At 39.9% G+C, this 27,228-nt stretch overlaps 1 protein-coding gene across 2 annotated transcripts in view; it reads left to right on the forward strand.

The window, feature by feature from the left end:
- The window catches only part of NEIL3 (nei like DNA glycosylase 3), a 478,812-nt gene that overhangs the window by 433,658 nt on the left and 17,926 nt on the right, over positions 1 to 27,228 (forward strand). For both annotated transcript variants that reach the window (XM_048226218.2, XM_044387583.3), the window contains 4 exons: positions 13,985 to 14,112; positions 22,949 to 23,083; positions 23,365 to 23,578; positions 25,733 to 25,807. In XM_048226218.2, coding sequence (XP_048082175.1) covers positions 14,087 to 14,112; positions 22,949 to 23,083; positions 23,365 to 23,578; positions 25,733 to 25,807 — 450 coding nt within the window. In that variant the 5' untranslated portion in view covers positions 13,985 to 14,086. The remainder of the gene's footprint in view (positions 1 to 13,984; positions 14,113 to 22,948; positions 23,084 to 23,364; positions 23,579 to 25,732; positions 25,808 to 27,228) is intronic.

Here is a 27,228-nt window from a genome sequence, read left to right on the forward strand (position 1 = left end):
CCACTCAACTTAATTTTGCTATCTAATGAAGGGGCTGTGGAACCCAGCTCTGGTTCCCTTAAGTGAATTTCTTTCTTCTTAAAATAAATTGTAGCACAGCTTCTGGCCACTCAAGGCATTCATTGCAGATGGTGTGATATTCATTTGTTAAGAATTTAGAATTTGTACTAAAAATATTCTGATTAAGCCATCATGCCTTAAAAGCCCTTTGGATGTCTGGATGATTGTATTTCCATGGATGTATGCAATATTGAGCTGTACTTAATTTCTCCTGCAAAACTCCCTCCTAGCCTTTGGTCCGGGAAGAAAAAATGGCTTGCTATGAAATTCACATATGTTCACAACTTGAAAGAAATAAGGCTCTAAGTCTGAGAAAATAATATTTTTCAAACTTGGAAAAGAGTTAAGTTTTGCATCTTCTTCCAACTGCCCTTGTATTTTATTTATTTTGACTTTATACGTCATTAAATGCTCTGCACCTATTCTTTTAGTGTAGTGTTTCTCAAAATGAGGTCAGGGTACCACAAGGCTGGATCTTGAGTGTTCTCTTAGAATATTAATATTTATAAAAATCATGCATTCCACAAAATTTTGAATATCAAGTCATCTGGGGAGCAAAAGCAAATGCTTTCCCTGTGGAGCCTACACTTGAGTTGGGAAGGTACTTGGGCAATCATTAAGAACATAAATATAAATTGATAAATCCTCTGAAGGCTCTCCTACTTGGTTCTGTAAGGACTCAGGAAGGTCAGGAGAGGCTCGGCTGACAATTAAACTGAGGTATGAAGGGTGAGGAATAAGCAACACATGGGCCGAAGGTTGACAGGCAGAACACGTTAGGCAGAGCATTAGCAAAGGAAGAAAGCTTCAAATATTTGAAGGATTGAAAGAGAAGCAGTGTGACTGGAAAACAGAAATGAGCTAGAAGGTAGGTCGTTTGAGGTTGCTGGGCAGGAGCCAGACCATGGAGATCTTTGTAAACCTGGTTAGGGACTCTGTATTTATCTTACAAGTAATGGGGGTCTTCAAAGTGTGGTGCGATCCACTCACACTTTGGAAAGAGCACTCTATCTTGAAAAGGAAAAATAAAAGACTGGAGGAGAGCCAAAGTAGATACTGCACCCTCACTTAGGAGAGGGCTGCAGGAATCCAGGGGGGAGGGCTGGTGGTGGAGATGAAGAGGGGACAGAGTTGCTATTTCCCCAGTAAAGGCAGTAGGCTCAGAAATGGATATGACATGAATATGTGTGTGGGTATCAGGATTTACATCATTCAGCAGTCATATATTTTGTGTTAGGTTTCATGCTAGCTCCTGGGGATGCAAAGATGAATAAGATAAACTTCCTCCTGTGAGAATCCAACTTAATGTTTTAAATAAATATCACCTCATTGGTATTTAGGCCAAAATAGCAGGGACGTTTCCTTTAAGTTTATTGTGATTATCTCTGGTGGCAAGACATAAAGTGCCTTTGAAGAACCTTTACGTTTCGTGTAGTTAGGAGAAATAATAACCCTATGATTCTACAGTTGAGGAATGGGAGGTTCCAAGTAAATTTAATTAAGTCGCCCAAGATCACATGACTAGTAAGGGGTTGAACCAGGGGGTGAAGGGGGGGTTCCCTCCTTTGGAATCCAAAGCCTGTTACTCTTAACTGTAGCCTTTTCTCAGTTATAAAAGATTCAGGGAGAAAACGGCTGCTTCAGAGGCAGAAACACCATATTGCTTAATATGTCGTTGTGATTATTAACTAGGGAAGTGAGACCTTGGGTTTTTGGTTGTATCCACCCACCGCTTGTAGTTTTGTTCAATTATCAATTTACCTATGCTGAGAATTCTCTTCTAAGGACTTCCGATCCTCTATTCAGATTGCGCAAGAGAGTGCAACCTGATAATAGAACGCAAATGCTTCACTAATTGTTGGGTAATTGTTAACATCTCTTGGAAGCAATACTAAACTAAGTAACCTATAACCTCTAAATAAAAAGGCCCGCCCTTAAAACTGTTCTGTTTTGACGTAAAGTGGTATTAAAAATTGGAGTACGTCTTTATGATTGGGATCAGGAATCTGGTTTTATGGGAACTGGATTTGAAAATCAATATGGAAGTAATAGCAACTTCTTTGTGGTTATTGGGAAAATTGTAAATATTTTGCCTTGGCTTCGCTTGCTGGGCCTTTGATCAAATAATAATAATAACAATAATAATCTAAACAGAAAGTGTCTTTTGCATTTCAGAGGGTTGCTGGATCGATAGTAAATTTAATCAAAATGTAGGTTGTCACTGATCTCCAGCATGATCATTCCCGTAACAGATGATCCCATGTTTCCCAGACATTTACAGCAGGGAGTTAAAGCTGTTTAAATGTTTCTGCTACTGGCTTGAATTTACTAGTTTTCACAAGACAGAGTTTAAAAATAAGTTAACAACTGCATACTATATTTTTTACATTGCACTAAACAAAAAATACAAAAGAAAGTTGAAGAAATATTAACTGGGCATTTAAAATAATTCAGGTAATCACGGTACTGAAAAACCAACACCCCCCCCCCCCCCCCCGTAGTTGCTGCCATTAACGAACCAGTTAGTGTATCGGATAGTGTTCCCTCCTTTTTGCTTCGATTTGGAGTTCAGAGATCACACTTCAATGTGTGTCTCCTTGTGACAACTGATCCTTGTTTTGAAGAAGCCTACCCGTACAAGATCGCAGCATCTGCTAGTCGTGTATGCATTATATTATTTCTCTGAATTTTGATCCACTGTCTTGTCAGCATAAAATTATGCAACTGTGTAAACACATTGCATAAAACTCTGCTGGAGCTTGTGGAACCTTATGGTAAGAAACAATATTGGAATATCAATGAACATCTCCAGTTGATGAGCTGCGAAGAGTCAATCCTCCGATTTTAATTGTTGGGTGGATACAATTTTTTAGTGAAATCGGTGTGGAATCTGCATATGTTTTCGATCTCCTTTTCACCAAACTGGATATGAAACAGTTTATTTATAAGCATTCCTTTCATTTGAAACATGATCCTCTGACTGTTCTATCACTCCTTACAATTTGATACATGTATTCACTGTGATAGCTACTCCTACTCATCTTTTTATGTTCTTCACAGTGTCGTGAAGAGAGTAGGCATTTAATAAACAATTTAAATGGATGGAGAACAGAAAAGTGTTGAATAACCCCAAATGATTAAGGACTTAAAACTAAATTCAGTCCAGAATCTTGCATTATAAGTATGTGTATTTTGTTATGTATGTTATGTGGAAATTCCTACCACGAGAAAATAATGAAGCCACAAAGTAAAAGATTTCCTCCTTTTTCCTCTTGTTCATAGTGGGGAAAAAAGAAATCATAACTCATTTTAGTGCCATTGTGTGAAGGGATGAGCTAATCCACAGAGATTCATTTTCTAGCTAAAGGAAGCTTATTCCTTTCAATACAAAGGGGTTTTAAAATTGTATAGAACATACAATATGATACTGACCTGGCATGGGAGATACCGTGATCGAGAACATGCATTATATAATCCCTTACCTTTTTAAATGCATACTGATACTGGTTTCTCCTTAATGACTGAGGGTCATTATTTTCAGCATTCAGCCTTATATGGAATCATGGAACAAAGGATAATGAAGAACAAGTAACAATCTTACAGAGGAGACTAAGGAAGGTGATTTTTCATGGCCATTGTAGCTTTTACTCTGACAGTGAGGTACTCGGTTTGATGTACAGAAAAGAATATCGGACCATGTTGATTTTGAATTCCAGCTCTTTCGTTATTTCCTCCTATAGAGATGCATACCGTCACATCTCTGCTGATTTGGTCAGGATTAGATTAGAGGACGCATGAAACTCTTAGCTTAGTGTCTAGCAAAGTCAATGTCCTGGTAATTGCTCCTTTTTCTCCCAGATCGGGCTTTCTTCCCAGACCCATAAATTGGAAGAACGCTCTTTTCCTTAATGAAGGGTTTACAATCATTTGGTGCCCTCGAATTATGTACAAAGCATTTAGCCTCTGTGTAAATGTTTGAAGGCTCTGCTCTTAAAAAATTGTAGAATATGTTTTGATGTATGAACCTAAAGACCTCTCTTTGGTGCTTACAGACCATTTTAAAATTAGGTTCTTTGATGGTTTAAATTGGTAGGTAAGTGACCTCTGATTAAGAAAAGTGTTGTATTAGGGGAGAAAAAAGCATGTGGCCAAAAAACAAGGAGGAGAGACTACGAAAGTAAATATGGTATTTTCTTTTCTCTGTGGGGGAAAATATATAGTTGTACTAGAGCTGAAACATTTATCTATGGAAAAGTCTTGCTCTGTTCTGAAAAGTTCATCTTCCTGTTCACCCATGGATAGGCAGGATAAGTGGTAATCAGCACAATAAATCATGTGCTGTCTCTGAAGATATATGTTGTTTTGACGATTTCATATTATTAAGCCACTTGAAAATGGGAAGGTGAACCCTTCTCAATCATACTTAAAATTGTGGCATAGGAGATTTTCGTCTCTATTTCAGGGGGGGGAAGGATGAAATGTTCAGATCTCACAGTAACAGGATTATAAGGGTCAATGTGAGGAAGTCAAGCATATATTGGGCATTTGTGTATAGTTATAACAAAGATAATAGGCTTGTGGAAATTAATTTTTGAGTTTGGGCAGCTGGAGCATACACAAAGAGGTGATAACCCCAGATTCTATAGTAGGACCAGTGAAAAACTTGCAAATCTTAGGTTTATTGCAAAAGCCTTGGCCAGTTTGTACACAATAGCTCTCAAAATAAGTGGAACAAACCATCACTGGTATACCAGAATTTCCTCCTAAAATGGAATTAAAAAAAAAAAAAAGCTTAAAAATATATGCAAGTGCTTGAGATGGTCAGTCATAAGTTGAAAATTTTATTATGTCCCAAGTATACTTTCCAAAGCTGATTATTTTATAAATGATAGTGTGCCGGGAATCACGTAACCTGGGTCTAGAGCCCAAATGATAGACGACTGAATTAAAAGATCTTCATGTATCATTCCTCTCAAAGCCCAAATGTAGCATTAGAATCGATGTTTTAAAGCAACCATTTAAATGCTGAGTGAACATCTCAAACAGAAACCAGGGCATGCTAGCCCTGGTTGCTGAAAATACATCGGTCCCTTCCAAAATCTCTCCCCTTGAAGAATTCCTAAACAGAATTCCTAAACCTTCTCATAAAGCCTACTTTATGGGAAATTCTGGTAAATATAGTATTTTACTCCCATCTAGCTTTTGGTCCTTATGAAAATGTGGTCCTCTAACGTGTAAGCCTCACTCCATTGTAGATCATTAGAAAACAAGATACTGGGGCACTTGGGTGGCTCAGTTGGTTGAGCATCTGACTCTTGATTTCAGTTCAGGTCTTGAGGGTCATGAGATCGATCCCTGAGTCAGGCTCTGTGAGCCTGCTTGGGATTCTCTCTCTCCCTCTGCCCTTCCCCCTGCTTGCATTCTCTCTCTCTCTCTCTCTCTCTCTCTCAAATCATAAATCTCAAAAAAGAAGAAAAAGAAAAGAGTAGAGTGTTAATAATTTTCAAAGGAGATGAAACAGATGGTGGAGTAGAAATTTTTGCCAAGAAATTTTGGGAAAGGTTAAGTAAGGATGGAGATGGTAGGTGGGGAGACAGTCTATGTATTTTTTTTAATCATTAAGGTATAGTCGATGCACAGTGTTTCATTAGTTTTAGGTGTACGACGTGGTGATTGGACACATCTATACATTATGCTATGAGTGAGCCTGTATTTTAAAGCCACACGCAGTTTTAGGAGGGGACGGAGGAGGGATCTGATTAATCCTGCACATGTTTACTTCACTCCAGGCGTTGTGTGAAGCTCTCAAGAATATTAGTTAAACACCATAGTCGCTGTCCCCAAGGAGCTTAGGGGATCAGAGGAGAAACACAAGTCAAAGTCAAATACTCGTTCAGTATGGAAAGTCCTGTGCTAGTGGTTGCTGCATTCGGCAGGGAGAAAGCCTCAAGTTGACTCTGCTTCCCAGGTGGGGAAATCCTAGTACCAGAGAGAAATACAATCTATATATGTGAGCAAGGAAGAGGTTATGCTAACATTTCATTTTAATTCCCAAACATCTCATCAAGTATTAAAAAACGAATTCTGAAATGTATTCAAGCCAAGGTCACGCAGCATCTGTAGCTGGAACAGTTTCTGTTGCACTGAAGTCGTTTGACAGTTGCGAGTCTGTCTCTTTCCACAGCGACTGCTGCTCCACCTACCATCCTTCCTGCCCTTCGGCTGACATCTGTGTTGTCCTGTGCGCCGTCCTCAGGCCATAAACATCTTTTCTTCAGTATGTGCAGAGCTGTTAGTTCCATGACCATTTCAGCATTTCTTTATATGTTTTTTGATGTCATATTGTGTGTTATTTTTGATCATGGAGAGGAGGGTAAAACACCAGTGAAGTAAGACCTATATTGTACCTGTAAGGATTTGGTTTGTGGTTCTCTTTGAGGCTCTCTCAGCCAGAACGACATATTTCACTTTTCACTGACAGCTGTGCAAAGAGGTTTAATGGTCTCATGCACTTTAAGTGTATCAGCCTTTATATTTTTGAATTCATCCTCCAAAGCACAACAGAATTTATTTACAAGGGCATGTACTCTCCTTTGTCTTTTAAATATGTGGTCCAGTAACCATAAAGTTTTGGAGGGCCATCCACTGAGACTTTCTCTTGCTAAATAGCCAAATTTCCCGTGGCTGGATCTCTTAGACTTTCTAAAATATCTGATAGTTGACAATAATTTGGGGAGCATATAGATGTCTGCACCAGGACAACCTCTGATGCCTTAAGGAATTAATCCTGGATATAAAAACTTTTTTTAACCTACCCCTTAGCATTGGTTATAATGGATGTTTCAGCTGTGCTCTCCATAAGCTGTCTGTGGAACCAAATTTCCCACAGTGAGGATTCTAGGTAGTCCTGAGGCACGACCTTATAGACCCATTTTACACATTATTAGACAGTCCCTGGGAGGGAAATCTGGGATAGAAACCAGGATAAGCTAGGTTTGAATTTCTTCTTGATAGACATTATTAGGAGCTCTGGGGCGTTCGACTACGTGGATTTAAAAAAAAAAAAAAGGCAGAGGTTTTTATTAAAAACCCTATGTTTTTTTAACCAGGTTTTTACTGTTTCTTTGGATGGCTCTCTTCCAAAATGTATGTCATAGAGTGGTTCAAGAAGGAGTGGCACAAAAATTTGATATGAATTGTACTCTTAAATATTTTGTTTAACCAGTTACAACCAAATTCAATGATGAATTACTGCTGAATTAAATTCAGATGTTCTGATAAGGGGGGAGAGACAGATGGTCCCGTCTAGCCACTGAACAGTGAGCAGTAGTCCTTACGGAATGGAAAACTTCCCAGAAAACAATCTGGGTTTTCAGAAGGCAGAGAATAAAATAAAAAATCAGGAAACATTATGATCCTAGTAAGCCCAAGATCATGTAAACAAATACAAATCGGTACTTCCTTTTAATGAGATTAACACCATCAACTGAAGATCATTGGGTTGATGTCAGTAACTAAGGATGCCCAAAGTGGTCCTGAATAGTGAGGTTTTAATGACATTTTTTCATGTATGTCTCTAGGATGGAATGAGGGATGCCATTTGTGTGAAGCCATTGGCCTCTACCTGTGAATAATGAGACCTGTGAATGATGATACTGAATCATGTCAGAAGCTGGCTAAACTGACTCTGTGCTAGTGGTTGCTGCAAATACTCTTAGTATTTTGCGCTACATTACCTGTAGAGGAGGCAGGGTTCTGGGGCCTACCTTCCTCTTAGCTGATACTCTCATTCCCACTTTACTGAGAAAATGTATCAACCACAAGAGAATTTGCACAACCACATCTACCTACCAGCATCTGTACCCACATAAGGTGCCTTCCTTCCTGATCCTGTAGATGGACTGTCCGTGTTCCTGTCAAGACCAACAGACCCCATGTGTCCTTGAGCCGTCCCTCCTTGCCTAGTGAAGACATTCCTTCAGCCGTCCGTTCGGAGCATGACAGCTCTCCCCTCTCCTGAGCTGTCCCATCTTAAAGCAAACCAACCCTCTTGCCTCTACTTCCCTTCAGCCATTGCTGTGTTTCTGTGTTGCCTTGGACAGCATCCCATGTTCACACTGCTTCACTGCCTCTGCTGCCTCTCCTCTCGTAGCCTCTTGAACCCACTTCAACCAGGCTTTTGCTTCCTGTCACTTCTCCAAAACCCTTGTCATGAATCACCTCTGCATGGCTAAATCCAGTGGTCATGTCTCGGTCTTTGTCTGACTTGATGTATTTATTAGTGGTACCGGCCACGAGTCTTCCTCCAAACTTTTCTTCCTTGGCTTGTAGGACACCACCCCTGCTGGGTTTAGTTCCTGCCTTGCCGGCTGCCTTCTCACCCGTGCTGTTCTTCCTCCTCCTTTTCATGAGAGTTTGCCAGTTCTTCCTCCTGAGTTCCCAGGGCAGTGTCCTAGCCCGCCGTTCTTGGGCGCCTTCTCTTCGTGGTCTGTACTCTCCTGCTGACATCATCCAGTCTCAAAGCTTTAGAAGCCATCTGAATGCTGATGACTAGATACATTTACATCTGCAGCCTAGAGCTCTTTCCAGACTCATGCCCACCTGCCTGCTCGATGTCTCACCTTAACTTACCTGAAACTGAGCCCCGACCTTCCGCTCCCCCCCGCTCCACCCAAATCTTCATCTCCATTGCCAGCGCTACTGTCTTTCCAGTAATTCAGGCCAAAAATGCCCCACATCCAGTGTGCCAGCAAATCCTCTTTGCTCCACCTTCAAAATCCAGCCAGCAATCTGGTCCCTTCTCACCGCCTCTGCCGCTACGATATCGGCCCAGAGTTCCATCCTCTCATCTGGATCGTTTAGCGGTACTTCTGAGTTCTTGGCCAGCTTGCACTCTGATCATCTGAGCCAGAATTCTACCCAGCAGCCAGATAGAGCATTTTAAAAAGTAGTGTTGATCCTATTTTTCTTCTTCCTCATTTGTGTCAGAGAAGCAGCCAGTCTGTAGAGTGGACCTTGTGGGCCACGTGGTCTGGTTCTCATCTGTCTACACCTTCTTCTGCTCTCTGCGTGCGAGCCATCCTGGTCTGCTCACTGGTTATCAGAAACACTTTACTGGAGGGCCTTGGCATCGCTGTTACCTATGCGTGGATCATGGCTCACTCAAAACCCCCATGAGACCTGCTCAGGTACCATTGTCTTCATGAGATTATGACTACCTTGTTTAGAATTATAACCTGCTACACCCTCCCCGAATCTTGATCTCTCTTTCACATCTTTATTTCTTTTCCACATGTTTTAACACACTGTTATTATATTTATTGCTTGCTCGCCCCTGCGTGGAAGACTGTAAGCTCCCTGAAGGCAGGAGGTTTTTAATTGTTGTTGTTTTTCCTCACTAATGCATCCCCATCATCTGGAACAAGGCCTAATACATACTGGAAGGTCAGTAAACTTTTCTAAAATGAATGAATCCGATGAACAGTCATGACTGGCGTGTTTTTAATGGTGAGGGACATCTTTCCAGGTGTCACATCCCACCTTTGTTGTCACAGGGTGTCAAATTACAGACACTGTGGTGGCTGTTGACAGTCAGTTTTAAGCTGAATGGTGCAAGTGCTTGTCAAAGCTGTTAATTCGGCAGTGTGAACAGATTCACAGGAGACAATTGGGACTCGTATACTGTTTTATTAGGTGTTGTGCCAACCTGTCTAGTTCAAGGTTACCTTGTCTGTCTCTTTGCCAGGAGCCATGATGAAACATGGTAATGTCGGAATGAAGTGGAGGAAAGGAGGTGTGTGCAGGGAACAGAGAAGTGGTTAAGAGCCGCTCAGTCCTGCGTTTTCCCAGGGGGTAAAAGTAGCACCGGGGGCAAGATTAGCTTCAGGGCAGTACCGTGAGAAACCGAGATGGGGAAAGTGAGGGGGATGCTGTGTGTCACTGTTTCCTGGGGGTCAGGCTGTGCAGAAGGCTGGACTGTAACGCGACGGTGGCCAAGGTTAAAAGGCAGCTAAGTGCCACTGGAAGAAACCAGTGCCTAATTCCAAGTTGCTGAGAAAACCTGCACAGCAGGTTCAAGGGGTCCAGTGTGTGCTTACAGCCCAAGGCGAGAGAGAGCACAAGCGCCAGCCCCACACAAGGCATGGGTCCCCATGGCCAGTGGGTCCTGTGTGCAGGAGACACAGACAGTGTGACTGCACACCCCCCGCTTTGTGCAGAGGTGGAAGGACACCGAGCCCTCCCCCTGGGGTCTGCAATTCAGAAAGCTGGGGTCGTGCCCGAGAGCCATTGACACACACACGAATGTACATTGAGCCTGGAAGAGGGAAAGATACTCCCCCCCCAAGGCAATAAACCCTGAGGGCTCTTTGTCTCTAGATAGGAAATGTTCCAGGCCCAAGGCCCCTTCTTGTGCAGCCAAAGCGGGTAGAAGTATGACAGACTGTATGATTGCCTTCCCAACACACTGAAGACAGGCTGAGTTTTAGATGAACTTGTAAAACTTGGAGGATTAAAGGAGATTAAAGCACTATGGTGGCAGTGGTCACAAATCCCTCCTCGGCTAGCAAGCAGGAAAGCCACGACAGGGTCTGGGGCTGTATATATGAAATGGGATCAGATTGAACACCTAGCCTCTGCTGGGAACCCTGAGAGAAGCCAACGGACTTTGCAGGGCATGGCTAAAACCACTTCCTAGCAAACAGTATTGAGAGAGGATAAGAGATTGGTGACATGGGAGTGGTGGGGGAAACATTAATTTAGAAATGAAGGTTTTTAAAACATCACTAGGACCTTAAATCCAAGATCCAAAAATGTATCAAACCCAATCTATGCAGAGGCAAATGCTACTCATAACAGATCTGTATCTGCTCTGTATATCACCTTTTTTCCCTAAGAGTTTATTATTTGAGATAGAGTGAGAGAGAGAGAGACGGTGCACAAGCAGGGCAGAGAGGTAGAGGGAGAAGCAGGCTCCCCACTGAGCAGGGAGCCCAATGCGGGGCATGATCCTAGGACCCTGAGATCATGACCTGAACCAAAGGCAGACACTTAAATGACTGAGCCACCCAGGTGCCTGTATATCGTCATCTTAAAAGTGTCCTGGCTAATTTAGAAGAACTTTTTACCTACTAACTGGTTGTCATGGAAACCTGCATTGAAACCTACCCTCTTAATCTACACTTGGTTCCAAGTATATTTATGTTGCAAGGTAAAAGTCTTCTCTTATGCAGGAAAACATCAAGCCTCCTGGTACTTCTCAATTCTAGCAGATTCATTTATGAAAACGAGGCAAATGTGCAGGTATATTTTTCCCTTCCTGAGTCCTCAAGCCTGTTGTGGGAGTGCTTGATGATCACTGCTAGGCTCTGGGGTTCAACCAAGAAAGAGGAGAGGAATCAGAGGCAGGTGTCCCAAGCACATGGTGGCCTGTGTATCTGTAGCGCCTCTTGCTAGAACCTCCCACAGGTTCTTTCTGTGGTTTGAGCAGAGCTGGAAGGCTGCCATTTGTAATCCCTTCTGTGCACTGGTTCATTGGTCACTCCAAGCCTGTGACTGATTCCCAGTTCTTATTATGTGAAGGAGGGATGTGAAGCCGGTCCCCTGAACTTCAGGCAGTTGGGAAATTCAAGCATCTGCTGTGGCCATTGTAACCGAACGTGGGTTTAGTGGAAGAATGGTGTCTGTTCCTGCCTTAGTCCACTTGGTCTGCCATGACAAATGCCATCGCCTGGAGGCTTACAGAGATTTATTTTCTTCCAGTTCTGGAGGCCAGAAGTCCAAGATCAAGGTTCAGGCCAGTTTGGTTTTGGTGCGAGCTGTCTTCCTGGCTTGCAGACACCACTTCCGTCTCTGTGGTGCTGCCTCTGAGCACACAAGACGGAGAGAGTGAGCTCTCTGTGGTCTCTTCTTATAAGGACGCTAATCCTGCTGGACCCGGAGCCCCACCCTTATGAGTTCATTAAACCTAAGGACCTCCTAAGGGCCCTATTTTCAAACACAGTCACATTGGAGATGAGAGCTTCAACATATGAATGTTGGAGGGGACAAAATTCAGTCCCTAGCCATTTTCAATCTTTGTTTTTTTGGGTTTTTAAAATATCTCTTATCCTTCTGTTCCTTTTTTTTTTTTTTAAGATTTTATTTATTTATTTGACAGAGAGAGAGACAGCCAGCGAGAGAGGGAACACAGGCAGGGGGAGTGGGAGAGGAAGAAGCAGGCTCCCAGCGGAGGAGCCAATGTGGGGCTCGATCCCAGAACACCGGGATCACGCCCTGAACCAAAGGCAGAAGCTTAATGACTAAGCCACCCAGGCGCCCCATCCTTCTGTTCCTTTGAACTAAATACTATGATGTGTCTTTTTCTTTCTTTTTTTTTTTTTTTTAAGATTTTTTAAAGAATTTATTTATTTGACAGAGAGCAAAAGAGCACAAGCTGGAGGAGCACCAAGCAGGGAGCCCGATGCGGGGCTCCACCCCAGGGCCCTGGGATCATGACCTGAGCCGAAGGCAGATGCTCAGCCCACTGAGCCACCCAGGCACCCTACGTCTTTTAAATAAGGGCCAATTTAGGAAACTAAAGAATACAATGGACTTAACTACTTAGAATGTAAACCAAAAGTTTGAGAATCACTGAGTATCTTTCTACCATAAGTGGAGGGGAAGTTGTGATTTTCTCCTAGACTATTCTAAAATTGTTTTACAATTGTTTCCCTGTCACCATCACCACTACCTCACTACCCCTCCCCCCACACCAAGATTTTATCCTGGATCCTACCTACCCTCTTAATCTAGTTCTCAGGTCCATTCGAGAAAAATGAAAGAAAGGTTAGAAGTATGTGAGGATATTCCCTTAGATTAAGAGTTAATGTGTGAGCACAATTATATGTGCCTACTGTATCTTATAGAATAGCTAGGCATTAATGATGGTTTTAAATTTTTTATTATATTTTGATTGCAAATTAAAGAATATTTATAACCATATCTAAAGAATGAAAAACAATGATACAAAGAACACCAGTTCACCTACTGCCCATCGAGAAAAAGAGCCTTACCAATATCTAAACCCAGTCCCATTCCTTTCCCTGCCCCACAGAAGGGCTCCTATTTTGTTTATAACTTCCTTGATCTTTACGGTGTTTAGTACATATGTTGTAGTCCTCACAATATATTGTTTGGTTTTGCACAGTGATGGGAAGAAGAAGTAGTGGGTTTCTTTTTCCTTTATTCTTGACATTGTGGTTTGAGGAGGGAAAGAGCAGGTCATGCATTAGATCCCGTCATTCAGGGGAGCCCGGTCTTTACCACTGATGCCCTCCACCTCACAAGACCATGAAAGCTGAAACTCTCTTTCCTTGGGGCCTGTAAGTGCCTTTCTGACAATAGCCTGCATCAGAGAGTTGCTTATCTTTGGGGTTCTCTCCCCCTTTTACTTGTTTTCAACCTCCTATTGTTCCTTTCTGGCTTTTGAGTTCATCATTACAGGTAAAACTATTTTGTTTTCATATTTTATCCACTATTTTTTAGCTGTTTGGCTCTAAATGCTCTTTCAGGGACCTTGGCTGTGCTACTGGAAATGGAAGACTCCCCTATTTTTTAGTTTTAAAACATTCACATCGTTTTTCTGTGCTTTCTTTTCGTATGTGCAGAGCTATATGGTCCTGGAAGAAACTCATTTTGATTGTGAGCCAATTACTTTCTTTTCCACTTAATTTTTTTTTTCTGGCCTCTCTCTTTAAATGACTCCATAGTAATTTGACAAAATATATGTAAACAGCTGATTACATTACTTGACTTGCTGGAGATTATTCTTCTCGTTGGGATGCACCTGGGCATGAAGTAATAGAAATACATTTAAGAATGAAATTATAATTTTGTTTAGAGTTTGTATGTGTGGTTACGTTGGTTTGTGTGTATTTTCTCCTAGGCTGCTGCACCGACTAATAATAAAGATTCCAGCCAGAATTTCTTGAGACTGTTGAATGGATACGTTTACAGTGGTGTCCAGACTTTGGGGAAGGAGCTCTTTATGTACTTTGGGCCGAAAGCTTTACGGTAAGATAACCTGCACAATACATCTCATCTCTCTGTTTAGAGACGTGTAGAAGGCTTTTCTTGCAGTTCACCCGGTGTCGCATTTAATCATGTAGAAAGTACTCCATTTTTAAGAGAGCTCTAATATAAGAGGTTGAGATTCTATCGTGGAAAGCAATAAGCAGAAGATGAATAAGTTATGATGTCATCGTCACTTGGAGGTCTAGTCAGTTTATTTCTTTTAAGAAAAACGGGTCGGCGAGGCGGGCTTCCAGGAGATGGTACAGCAACACAGCTGGGCTTGGCTCTTCGCAAATTCCTCACACGGCTCTTCTCCCCTCCTGTTTTCCCTCGTGTTTCCCCAAGCGTTTATTGTATTAGTGACATTAGTTTCTTTATATTTATAACAGCTCCGAGTTTGGTTTCAGCCTGTCTCTAGATTTTTATAGTTTTCTGTCTTTCTTCTTTTTCTGAAGCCTTGTATGGAATTGGAAACTTATGTATAGAATTCCAGAACTTTTCCCGGAAGTTCTCAAGTTCTCCATTCTTCCACAGTCCTTATGGAAATTCATTGCTAACGTGTTGGCAATGAAGGACCAGCAATCTCCTACCTTGATTGACTTAAGGACAAGAATGTCGAGATGTGTGTACTCGCCGGAGCATGAGCCCCTGTTCCGATTTTGCAGGAAAATGAGAAAGGCCTTTGCGTTAACATGTCTACCAAATCTTTGTCTTCTCTGAGTTTAGCCTAAGGTATTGCAGCCCATGAAGAATGGTAGTGTTCCCTTGAACCTCTCTTAGTGTTTCTGGAAGCTATTGAACAATTTCACCTTAAAGGAAAAGCCCTGTTACTAGGCCCTGTGCCTCTGACAAAAGGTGACTCATGGTCACAGAGAACTATTATGACTGTCTGATGGTTATTTGCTGCCCCTCATCTACCGCACGTTTCGAGACCTTCGGAGTTTATGTAATTGATTCTCCTTTGCAATGTTCTCTCTTTGTTGTCAGTGGCCGCCATCCTTGGCCAACAGCGTCACTCGGTGGGTTTTTTTCTCAGTCTGGAAATGATAACGTCAGCACATGCTCCCTGGCTCGTGCAGGAACGATCTGCTGTGGGTTGCATTGTTGTGGAAGTAGATGGATGTGACAGAAACCCTTCACTCTGAATGGAGGAGGACACAATGGCATCCATGCAAGGCGGTTGAAAACATTGATATGCTATTGATTCGCTGGTGTTACGTGCAGATTTATTTCTGTAGGATGAGAGGGAGGTTTTTATCAAGTGTCCTCCACCAGGCTGATAAAAGGGGAATCATTTCTGAGTGCAGGGCTGTCAGTAAATGTTCCCTGAAGTTCTAAACAAGGGCAATCGCTTCTTTAAACTAACTGAACTAGTACGTCTCTCAGGGTACGCATGGGGAGAAGTGCCGTGGCTTGCTTCCTTTCAATTTCCTACAGCCCTAACGACTATCTGTTATAATAATTCAAGGTCAGTGGCAGATCAGCTATTTGGATACAAACTGAGCAACCTAAAATCAACTGCATCTGCTTTCACAATTTAATAGAAGTTAAATATATACACTCCCAACCTACGCTTCTTTAGAGAATGGATGACTCTGTCACAGAAATGTGATTGTTGTGTGAGGTTGCAGGTCTGCGAGCATGAGATAGAAATGTAGTCTTCATTCCTCGCCTCTTCTTGCTACCCACCAGGCTGGTCTGCATTTTAGAGACCGTAGAGCAGGAAACACACTTAATGCTCACTTACATTTACCCCTTAACTCACAGGTTTTTACAGTTAAAATTGCCCTGGATTTTAATGCATCTTACAGGGCAGGCCACGAATCTTCCTGGGATTCATTTGTAATGGAAATAGAATGCAGACCCAGCCTTCTGTGAGAGAATCTGTCATGCAAAAGTCCACACTTCAGAGAGATACAAATTAGAGTAACTGTTTCTGTTACTAAAAGATGTATCAAAGTGCTCGAGTGACCCTAACAGTGCCATGGAATAGGAAAAGTTATCTGACATGCATTTATTTTTGGAGCACAGTTGTGACGTTATATGTGATTAATACCTGTACTCCTTCTGAATGCTCTAAAGAAGTTCCTCATCTTTAACAGAACAGAAGTCATTTTTAATTTTTTGGCTGTGTATGTAACAAATACTCATCAGAGAAAACTGAGACATAAGGAATAAGCAAGAATAAACTTATACATTCACAATCTCCGAAATATACCGTCTATTAACTGTGGATGTGTATATATTGCTAGTACCCCTGTGGCAATGTGTCTACCCATCTATTCACCCAGACACATCCACCCTGGAAGCTGCCACTTGCCATCAAAATGAACCCAGCTGTTACATCTTGGACTCGCATTTGAAAGATATATTTTTTTAATGAATCTCTCTTTCCAAAACACTTCGCTATTTCCAATTTGTGATTTATACGACTCTGATGGTTTGCAATGATCATATTCCGAAAGTATATCTGAAATATTTTACAGGCTTTCCCATTTTAGAGAAGCCTTACACATTGTCAATTTTGCAATTTATTGGAGTTTAAGTGATTTGATCCTCTAAACAGCTATGCACAAGATAATGTGACAGTTCTTCGTTTGCAAAACAATCTTTAAGGAATCGATTCTACACTACTCATAAAAAGGTTTTTATAGCTTAGACGTAGCTTTTGTGATCTGCCACATTACCATGTTAGAAAAATTGAAGCATGATAAAAGTTCTAAATGAAATCAGATACTTGAGTAGTCAGTCCTGTTATCTGTCTGCCCAACATGCTCACTTGTCTTTTAGGGACAGCATTCCTTCGGGAAGCTGGTCATCTGGCCACACTGACCACAGAATTCAGGTTGACTCTAGCGCGATCTTAACCGGATCTTCTGTCTCATACATAGTCGTTTGGGTCAGTGTGGGTTCTTCCATGAGACTTCCTCTTCTGGAGGCAAGGAGGGTCAGGCCCTGTAACATAGGGAAGCTAGGATATGAGGCCTTAGAATTTGTGGGTGTCCGTGTTATTCAGCTCGTGAGGTGGTAGAAAATAAAACCAGCGTGCACAAAACCGAGAATCCGAAAGGCCTTCTGGCCCCTCCTTCCATCTGTTCCTGAGACCCAGCTGCTTTCCTTCCTTTCCTGAAACTTGATCCTTCAATCCTCCCTCAGATCCTGTGAGCTACTAAGTATTCCTTGGTGCCTAAACCTGTTTGAGTTGGGTTTCTGTCACCTGCAATTTAAGAAAACTGACCATTATCAAAAGGCACAAACTTCCAGATAGGAAATAAGTAAGTCCTGGGGATGTAACGTACATCACGGGGACCACGGTGTTTCACAATACTGTGCCGCAGACCTGAAAGTTGTAAAGAGAGTAGATCTTAATTCTCATCACAAGAAAAAATGTTTGTAACTGTGTTCAGTGACAGATGTTGACTAGACTTATTGTGCTAGTCATTTCGCAATGTCTACAAACATTGAATTGTTATGTTGTACATGGGAAACTAACGTTCTATGTCAATGTTACCTCAATTTAAATGAGAGAAGGAAGGAAGGAGGAGAGAGAGACAGAAAAAATAAGAAAACTAACCACTAAAAGTAATCTACGGGCAGAACATGAAACATCTTTAGTGTTTGAAATGGTAGATATTGAAATTTTTATTTTCTATTTCAGTAACTATGATGCTTTCATGCGTAACTGGAGAAAATCTGGAAATCTTTATCTCTTTCATTGGCTCTCCCTTCTGCACCTGACAGCCTACATGATTACTAGTTCTGCTCTTCTTTTCTTGCTTTATTTAATAATACATATTATTTTATTGCAATTTTTTCCTTATTCTAAAAGTAATATAAAAATCAATTATAGGGGCGCCTGGGTGGCGCAGTCGTTAAGCGTCTGCCTTTGGCTCAGGGCCTGATCCCGGCGTTGTGGGATCGAGCCCCACATCAGGCTCCTCTGCTGGAAGCCTGCTTCTTCCTCTCCCACTCCCCCTGCTTGTGTTCCCTATCTGGCTTGCTGTCTCTCTCTGTCAAATAAATAAATAAAAATCTTAAAAAAAAAAAAAAAGTCAATTATAAAACATTAAGATAGTTCCAAAAAGTCTAATGGCAAAAGTAAATACCACCCGTAATTACTATCAGAAAAAAAGGCACTTTTAACATTTTTGTAAATATCATAGATAAAATACAGTGTATATACCATATATTCATACATAATTTACATTACACATGTACAGATCATGATATGATACTGTATATTATGATTTTTATATAAATGGGAATTTTAATTATATTAGGCTTTTTTTTTTTTTACATAGTATTCACATTGTATTGGTCAGTGTCAAAATATACATGTACGTTATTATTTTGCCTAATTAGTATTCCACTCTGTCATCATTTTTTAATCACTACTGATTAGCATTTTCCCCCATTTTTCACTTTAACGAATAATTCTGAAGTTAACATCCCTGAGCATTTATGTTTTACCATTTTGATGTTTTCTTAAGATAAATTCCTAGACATGGATTTGCTGGATCTTGGTTACTATATCCCTTTTGAAAGCATATAGAGATCTATCATGAGTGGAAAGCATCTGCCATTGGCTGTATGGTGGAGAATGGCCCATGCATGGCCTGCCTTGGCTCTGATTGTGTAGCTGTATCACACCTCTGTGCAAGGTTATAAAAGCCTGGAAACGTGTTAGCATAAAATCCATGTGCAGCACTATAGTAATTGTGGAAGGTTAGAAACCTTATCATAGCAGATCGACCTGGCATGATATTCTCAACTGACAACTGTAATTTTAATTGTTAAGTTGATTTTAAATTATCTGCCTCATAGTTGCAACATCTGGCACATCTTTGGGTCTGGCTCTGTTGACTGCTTTTTCTCTTGACATTGAGTCCCTTCGTTGATGTTTTTTTATCTTATTTTTTTATGTGTCAATTATTTTCAATTCCAGATAATTGTGTTTAGAGGAACAGTAGACACTGAATTAAATAATATTTCACCTCAAAAATAGTAATACCTCTTCTATCAGGTCATTAGGGCAGGGGATTGAGTAGTTCAGCTCGGTTCAGATTTTGTTGTGTTTGCAGTTGGCTTCGGTGCACCGGTGACATCAAACACTTCAGCAGCTCCAACTCAAGTGTGGCCTGGTGTGTCTGGGGCTGGTTCTCTGTGTTTCTGCCCTACTTTCAGCTTTTAGCAGACCCTAGGTATTCGTATCATGAGGGGATTTCTCCACACACTTCCCCTCCCCACCCCCACTCTCACCCCAGTGGTAGACTGCTGTTGCCTGTTATTCAGTGAGAGGTCCATAATGGGGAAAATGGTTCTTCTAGGCCAGGTTTAATCTTAAGCCTTGTGCACATGGACCTGAGGGTTGCACTTTTCTCAGAGCTACTGGCCCTTTCCGCCCCAAGGCAGTCAAATTCTTCCTTCCATGTGTGGGTGGTCTTCAGTAAAAGAGCATTTCCTTCCTATCTGTGAGTGGGAACAGATGTCTCCACGTATCACTGCAGGATTCTGTGACAGAGCTGACGCCCTGCCTCACTCCTGAAGACAGATGGCTTTTGCTCTGCTCGTCCTCAGCAACAGCGCATTTGGCCTGAGCCTGGTGGCAAAGACTTTCCTGCCCTCCCCCATGGTCACCTGCTTCTGTTTGTTGCCCGATGCAAGACTGACTGTTGTGCACACATGGTTTCCTGTTATTCCTTCAGGGACAGAGGGCTTTCTGTTTGCACCTCTCCCTCGGCTATAGACCAGTGTCATGCCACCAAGGGTGGCTCTCTTGGTCCCTTCCCACGACAAATCGTTCTCACGCACAACGGTGCACACCCGTGAAAAAGAGCTTACGTGTGAACCTGTGCTCTCCTTGTGTCTGGGACTCCAGGAATTCTAAACAGTCATACTAGCCACACTGAGTGTTTAGAAGTTTGTGGAAAATTTTAGCTATTTCCTTCTTACCTATTTTTATGGTAGCCGTCTCTTCTGCCTATAGTCTGCCACAGATAAAATAATTTGTGTGTCTGCCTTTCCACATGCAGGGGGAAGGGGCTTGTTACTCTTTGGAATTTAGCTCACCTGGCTGCCTGCAGCCTCTTGTCTCTGATGGGTTCAAGAGAATTTATGATTCTGTAAATAATACGACTTTTGTCTCCATGTTAGGATAGGAGCTCTATGTCCTTTTAGCTTCTGTACCCTAAGGAGGTGCAGAACTCCCTGTTTCCTTTTTAACATGGTTCATTCCGTATTGTTTTTTAACTTTTTTCTCTGAATTTCTAGCATAAGCTTTACAATAATTATATTCAACTATTTTACAGTCATTGTTATCCTTAGGTCACTTTTGACCACTTGATAATTTTCATAAGCAGTTGCCTTATTGTAATGTGTAGTTAGTCATCACTAAGATGAACCTGTGACACCACTATTATTATGCTATTTATAGCATAATAAAAATTAAGCTTTAGGCTGTTCTGATCCTTCTGGTCATTCTCACAGTGATAACCTGGAAACGTGGCTGATGTTTAAAATAGTTATCAGGTCTTATTTATTGATTTGTTTTAGGAAGTTATTTCTAACTAGAGGCATTTTTTTTAAATATCACTTCAATGTTTACTTTGGATATAATTTATATTAGAACTTTGGTTGCAAGTGACAGAAGCCCAACTCAAATGAGTTCAGTAATTATTTCTTACAAGAATATGGGGTATCTTACCTGAAGATAGGCAGTCGGGTTTCAGGCAGAATTGGAAGCAAAGGCTAAATGCTATGAGGACTCTGCATTTTTTTTATTCTGTCCCTCACTGAATTCTGCTGTACTCTTTCTTCCTGCAGACAGGCCTCTCTTGGCTTCTCTGTTGCTCATGTTGGGTGACATTTCTGTAGACAGTTCCCATGTTGGATCTCCTAGTACTAACGGGAAACTGATCTCTCTGCAGCCGAAATCTATAAATTTGTCAGGAGAAGGCAGATGGATCCAGGTACTGGATACTGATGGATCTAGCTTGACTTGGGTGTCCATTTCTGATTCAACTGTATCAAGGGACAGACACCAACTGAAAGTTGGGCCTAATGCCCACTGTTGGCAGGCAGTCATGTTATTCAGAGTAAATGACCTTAGGTAACCAGTTGGGTTGGGGGTGGAAGGCATTTGAGAAGGTAAAGAGTTAGAAATAAGGATCTAATAAAATTTTCTTAAACTGGGTTGATTATAATGAGGGATCTTGAAAAGCAAACTGAACTCTTGAATGTAAATGTGATATGAGCCTATGTCCTGGTCTATAAAAGATCAATATGGCAATTGTTATAACAGTACAGATGTGACTGTGCCTAAAAATTTCCATGATACTGGTGTATTTTTCTTAGTTTAATATAAAGGGGTACTTAACAATCAACCCAACATTTGTTGGTTTATTGGGGCTCAGTCAACACAACATTTTGCTATTTCATATAAATAAAATAAATAAGAATAAACTAAAAATTGTGATTTTTATGCACATTTTCTTCTAAATTGACCAGATTTAATAAGACAAAAAAAAAAAACATACTTAATTTGATTCAGAGTTCTTATTGGGGCTACGCCTGCATTTCATTTGGGTCTTAACCTTTGAGATTTTTTATGTGGTTGCAGTTTCATTATAGAAAGTGATTTAGAATCCACTTTATGAGACATGCAGCTGAAAAGATTTCAGATATGATGGCTTCTGGGCATGACAGTTGTACACCTTTCACTGGGGTTGAACCTCCATAAGCTAAATTATGGAGTACTTACAGGCACACATTTTTCCTGTCAAGAACTATGGGGCATGTAAAATGCATTTATGATTGATAGTAGGGCACACAGAGTTTAAAACCCACATTTTTAAAGTTAGACTGGTTAACCTTGTACAATACTATAACATGGTGCTTTGGAATTAGAAGCACAGTGCAGTAACATTTGCTGCCAAAAGAGCCATATTTATTAACTCAACAAAGATAGAAGGAGAAGGATTTGAAAGGCGGACACAGTATTTCATCTTGAGAATCATTTTTGATCTTCATCATCAGAGGTCTCACGAAACCACTTTCTCTCTCTCTCTCTTTTTTTTTTTTTTTTTTTACTGGACATGCTAATCAATCCTATAGAAGCTGCAAGGTTATAAATTTTTCATCACTGCATTGTGGCTTTCAAGCTAACTGTAAATATTTATAAATCCTTTCTTCCCAATACATATAAAGGTAAAAGAAAACTAGAAGAATTGAAGACAATAACATTTTGACTTGTTCTCTTTTGATGCATAAGATTTTGCAAAAAATTGTTTTATTGTGTATCCCAGAGCAAGGGGGAAGAAGAGTGTCTTAAACTGTAGATATCATTTTAGTGAAGGTAAACATTTTCCATCCATTGTGGCTAGAAATACAGAATTTGAATGAATATTAGTGGCTTTGTAGAATTTATTTAAAAAAAAAACAAAACTGTAGGCAATTTAAATTTAGCCTCATCTCATCCAAAGGCTTTGAATCCGAGAGAAAGTTGAAACACTAGACTGTTCCATGAAATAAACTACTTCATCTGACAAGAAAAGAAGAACAGGGTATGTTTTCTTGGCTTATTGTTGGGCCCTATTATTTCTCTAGAAATTCATTTTATTTGTGGTTTGAAAAACTGAATTGTTACATCTTCTAGTTTTATAAGGACACAAAGCCATAGCAGAAAAAGATATCATATTGGTTACATTTTTCACCCCCTAAAAGTACCTATCTTGACTAACATTTGCTTGCTTATAATCCAAGAAGTGAAATGAAGGGGAAAGAATTAGATACACAACATACTTTCTGCCACTCAAAACTGGGTTTGATGTTGTTTCAGGATTCATTTTGGAATGAAAGGCTCCATCCAGATTAATCCACTTGAGTATAAAAATAAAAATGGAGGTTCTCCTGTTTTTGAAGTACAGCTCACCGAAGATCTGATTTGTTTCTTTGACTCATCAGTAGAACTCAGGTAAAAAAGAAAAGTACTTCAGCTGAAAAACTGCAGAGACAGATCTGCAGTTTGGTTTGAAATGTGGAGCTAGATAGATGTTTTAAAAATGGTTTGTAATTGATAAAACCTCATTTTGAAAGCGCCTTCAGATAATCTGGTTTGTCAGGGTCTTCATTGTTTGGCTATATAACTCATACTCCGATTAACAGAAACTGTTTCTATCAAAGCTCCTTTTAAATTACACTTTGTGAAATTATAACTAGACTTATGATTAATGTGTTTTATATTCCTTGCTACAGAAACTCCACAGAAAGCCAACAGAGAGTAAGAATGATGGAAGAATTAGATGTATGTTCCCCTAAATTTAGTTTCTCAAGAGCAGAAAGTGAAGTGAAGAAGCAGAAAGGACGGATGTTGTGTGATGTGTTAATGGACCAGAGAGTGTTGCCTGGGGTAGGGAACATCATCAAAAATGAAGCTCTCTTTGACAGTGGCCTCCACCCAGCTGTTAAAGTAGGTCATAAGTATTTTTTTAAATGATTTCTGTATTTTTAGATACTGTTGAGACATCAGCATGGAACACATAGGTCTGTGTTGCAGTAAAACATTCTCCCCAAAGAGAGTCTTCGGGGTCTTTGTTCGTGTCAGCTTCTCAACGAGGCCAACACTGACCACTCCCTTTAAAATTGCTGTGTGCGTCCCCCCCTTCCACTTCCCATTCCCCGTCTTCTATAACTTGCTTTGCTTTGTATTTTCCCCATAATATTGATCACTTTTGAACATTACCTAATTTTTACCTGTTAGCTGTCTCTTCCTACTACGACACCACCTCTTATGAGGAAGGTGTCTGTTTTGTTCATTGATGGATCCAAGCCTCTAGAATGCAGTGTCTAGCACAGAGAGGCCATTCGAGAGTTACTATTGGGTGTAGGAATGAAGTAAGCTCACCACTTGCTCTTTGTACCTGGCATATTAAATTAACCCTCTCTACAGACTTAGGTATTCCTCTGTATAGCTACTTTGACATTAGCAAATGCTGTTTCGGGGGAATAAGCACGGCAGTTGGGTAGCGGGGACTGAGGCAGAAGGGACTAGTGGGGAGATGGAAACAAAATTTGAAGCACTTGTAAAACAGCTCTGCTGGGATAAAGGGAAAGCACAGACTGCTCGCTGGGGGTGGGAGTCAGGACAAGGACCGGGGCTTGTTGTATTTTCCTTGTTCTTCAACTGCAGAGACACTAACTTATTTATATAAGAAAAAAAAATAGGTTAAAATTGTAGGAAAGAGAATGGTGGTTAATAGGGCAAAGTTGTAAGAAAAGCAGAGCGGTTAGAACCCAAAGCCAGGTAGAAGGCTACGTGTATTTTAGTTTCTAAGGGAAGAACTCTGCTTTAGGGCTTTTATCTACATCCAACTGGTGTCTTTAAACGAAATCGTTTTTTACCTGAGTCCAAAAATACATTTTGATTTTCTGTAATTATTTCCTAGGTAGTTTTTGTCAAATCCAAATCAGTAAGAAATAAGTTTTCAAAGAAATCAGTTAATGATTTTTCTAGATTCGGTTCTGCTTTTTGGCTCTTGGAACAAGTTGGTTCCATTCCTGTGACATGGGAGTAATGAAACAGAATTTTAATAAGAACAAGCTTTTTGAAATTACCTAGACCTGTATGGAAAATGTTTTTGGAAAAAAGAACCCAGAGTTTTCGTACTCGGAGTATTGTCATTATCTATGATAAGCTGGGAATTTACTTTTTATCTATATATTCAGCAGGCAGTTCATCTAGTAAAAGATCATTTGCCCATATGTCTGGGAGTTTAAAAATTAACAACAGTTCTCAGGTTTAGCTATTAACCCCCTAAAAGCACATGCACAGTTATGGAAAATGTACAGTTTAACATTTTAAGGTATGACTAAATATAATATATAAGATATGGTAAGAAATAGCTCAATTTCAAAAGTGCTTATGTTTTAAACTTTAAATAAATGAAAAATATACATAATATTTTCATAATGATTTTGTTGATTCAATGATTTTAGGTTTTATAGTCACTGATAGTTTAGTTTCTATTGAATATAGGTGTTTGTGTACATTCATGTACATAAGCAAGGGAAGTCATCAGACAGGATTTTTTCTGGCATCACCATTGAAAGCACATGCCAAATGGTAATTAATTCTACAAGGGTAACACTGAGATTTATGCCAGGCTGTGTCACAAAAAATTCTTCAGTAAGGGCTATTCCTGAGTTCTTCCAGGTGTTAACAAGTATTCTGATATTAATGCATGTATATAAATTCATATCTTTTTAAAGCTTGATAGTGACCTTGATGGTCATCTATTCCTGTATCCCTGTGCAAATCCAGCGAGACTTTTCAAGGTGGCTGACACACAAGGCTGGGACTTTGAAGATGTCTGATACAGAAGAGATATTTAGAATTACTCATATTTAAAACTAAAATTTATAAACAAGAATGGTATTTTTTCATCTGTAGTGTTATCACTTAAAGCCATTGTTAATGACATTAAATATATGTGTGAGAAATAGAGTTCTAGAAGATATGCCTATATTTTAAATCTGTGTATAGTTTTCTTAGAACTTGCAACTGGCATTATTTTTCAACAGTAACAAATTATGAAACTGTCCTCGGTTGTTTTTCTTTTCTAAGGTTTGTCAGTTGACGGATGAACAGACCCATTACCTTGTGAAAATGATACGTGACTTCAGCATTCTTTTTTACAGGGTAAGAGCAAAAATGTTTCTACTATGTAAGATGTCAACTGTTTCCCCTTGGATTGCACCAAAAAATGTTAAGGCTGTTTGTAGCCATCTAGTGGTCAGTGTGTAGAGGTACAGGAAGGGAGAGGGACACGTGGGCGGCATAATTCACTTCTAGAAATTTTGTCATAGGTCAGTCCAAACTTGTCTAACAATAATTATATTAAATTATCTTTATACTAGTTGGGGAACAACTGTGTTAGCATTTTACTGAGACTCTTGTTCTGTTTTTGGACATATGAAAGTAAAACGTCGGAACTCCAGAGGGAGAGAGAGACTCAATTCTTTGGAATAAACAGACCTCAGTTCAGTCAGATTTTGCCTCCTGCTATCTGTGTGGTTTAGATTATTTAGATAATTTAGGTTTAGTTTCTTCACCTGTAAAATGGGATAATAATATTTATCTATCTCCACAAAGACTGTTTTGAGAATGAAGTAAGTACTTGCTAACCTGTAAATTTTGAAAGTTGTGTATATGTGTATACATGTGCATATAAAGTTCAAAAAACACATTTTCTCTTTTCAACAAAGTATCATAATATGTTTTTTTTCCTCCACAGTCCATTTTCTGTGTTCAAAATTTTTATTTTTGCTATGTCCAGGAAGGCAGGTATGATAGGAGTCTTCATTTCTTGGCCTAACGTGTTAATGAACCTCTTGCTTTACAAGTCTGCCTTGAGGATTATGGCTATTTTAATATTCTATATGCTTACTTACTCTTTCAGGGAAAGGTGATTATAGACCACTACCCATTTTTGACCCAGATTAAGTTTTGGGTATTTTAACACTTTGCTTAAATCAATAGAAGTTGTTTGTGTAATTTTCAGTATATATGGTGAGTCACATTTCCAGTGCTTATATAAACCCAAACACTATCTTTTTAGAAGCTTTAAATAATATGAGTGGAATAAAACTGTGACAGAATATCAAAATGTCTTTTGAATTAGAATGTATACCAAATGGGACATGGTCTTTGCTAGTAAGACATTTGAATTTTTATTTTCTTTTTTAGTGAATTTGTGAGATTAAAAATGAAAAAGCATCCTTTGTCAGGTCAACAAAAAAAGACGATCTCAGGTTTTTCACTGTAGAAATAAATTTTTTGGTTTTGGCTGTTGAAAAGAAAGTGAGCAGCTTTAGTGTTCTAAAAATAATCAGATTTCTAGCTAATCTAGTCTTTTTCTTATAACCGCATAATTATGTTTAATTAAAAAAAAACTTAAAGGGATGAAAGACATTTTAAATTGTAGAACTTTTACATCCCATTTAGATAAAAAGATAATGCTATGCAAAGAACAGTTTTGAATACTAATAAGTTATTAAATAATGGCTTAATTATTTCACACAAATCTTGTTTGACAAATATAACTGAATCTTGTCAATACC

The sequence above is a fragment of the Ursus arctos genome, unplaced genomic scaffold, assembly GCF_023065955.2.
Source record: "Ursus arctos isolate Adak ecotype North America unplaced genomic scaffold, UrsArc2.0 scaffold_27, whole genome shotgun sequence".
In the NCBI taxonomy this organism is placed as follows: domain Eukaryota; kingdom Metazoa; phylum Chordata; class Mammalia; order Carnivora; family Ursidae; genus Ursus; species Ursus arctos.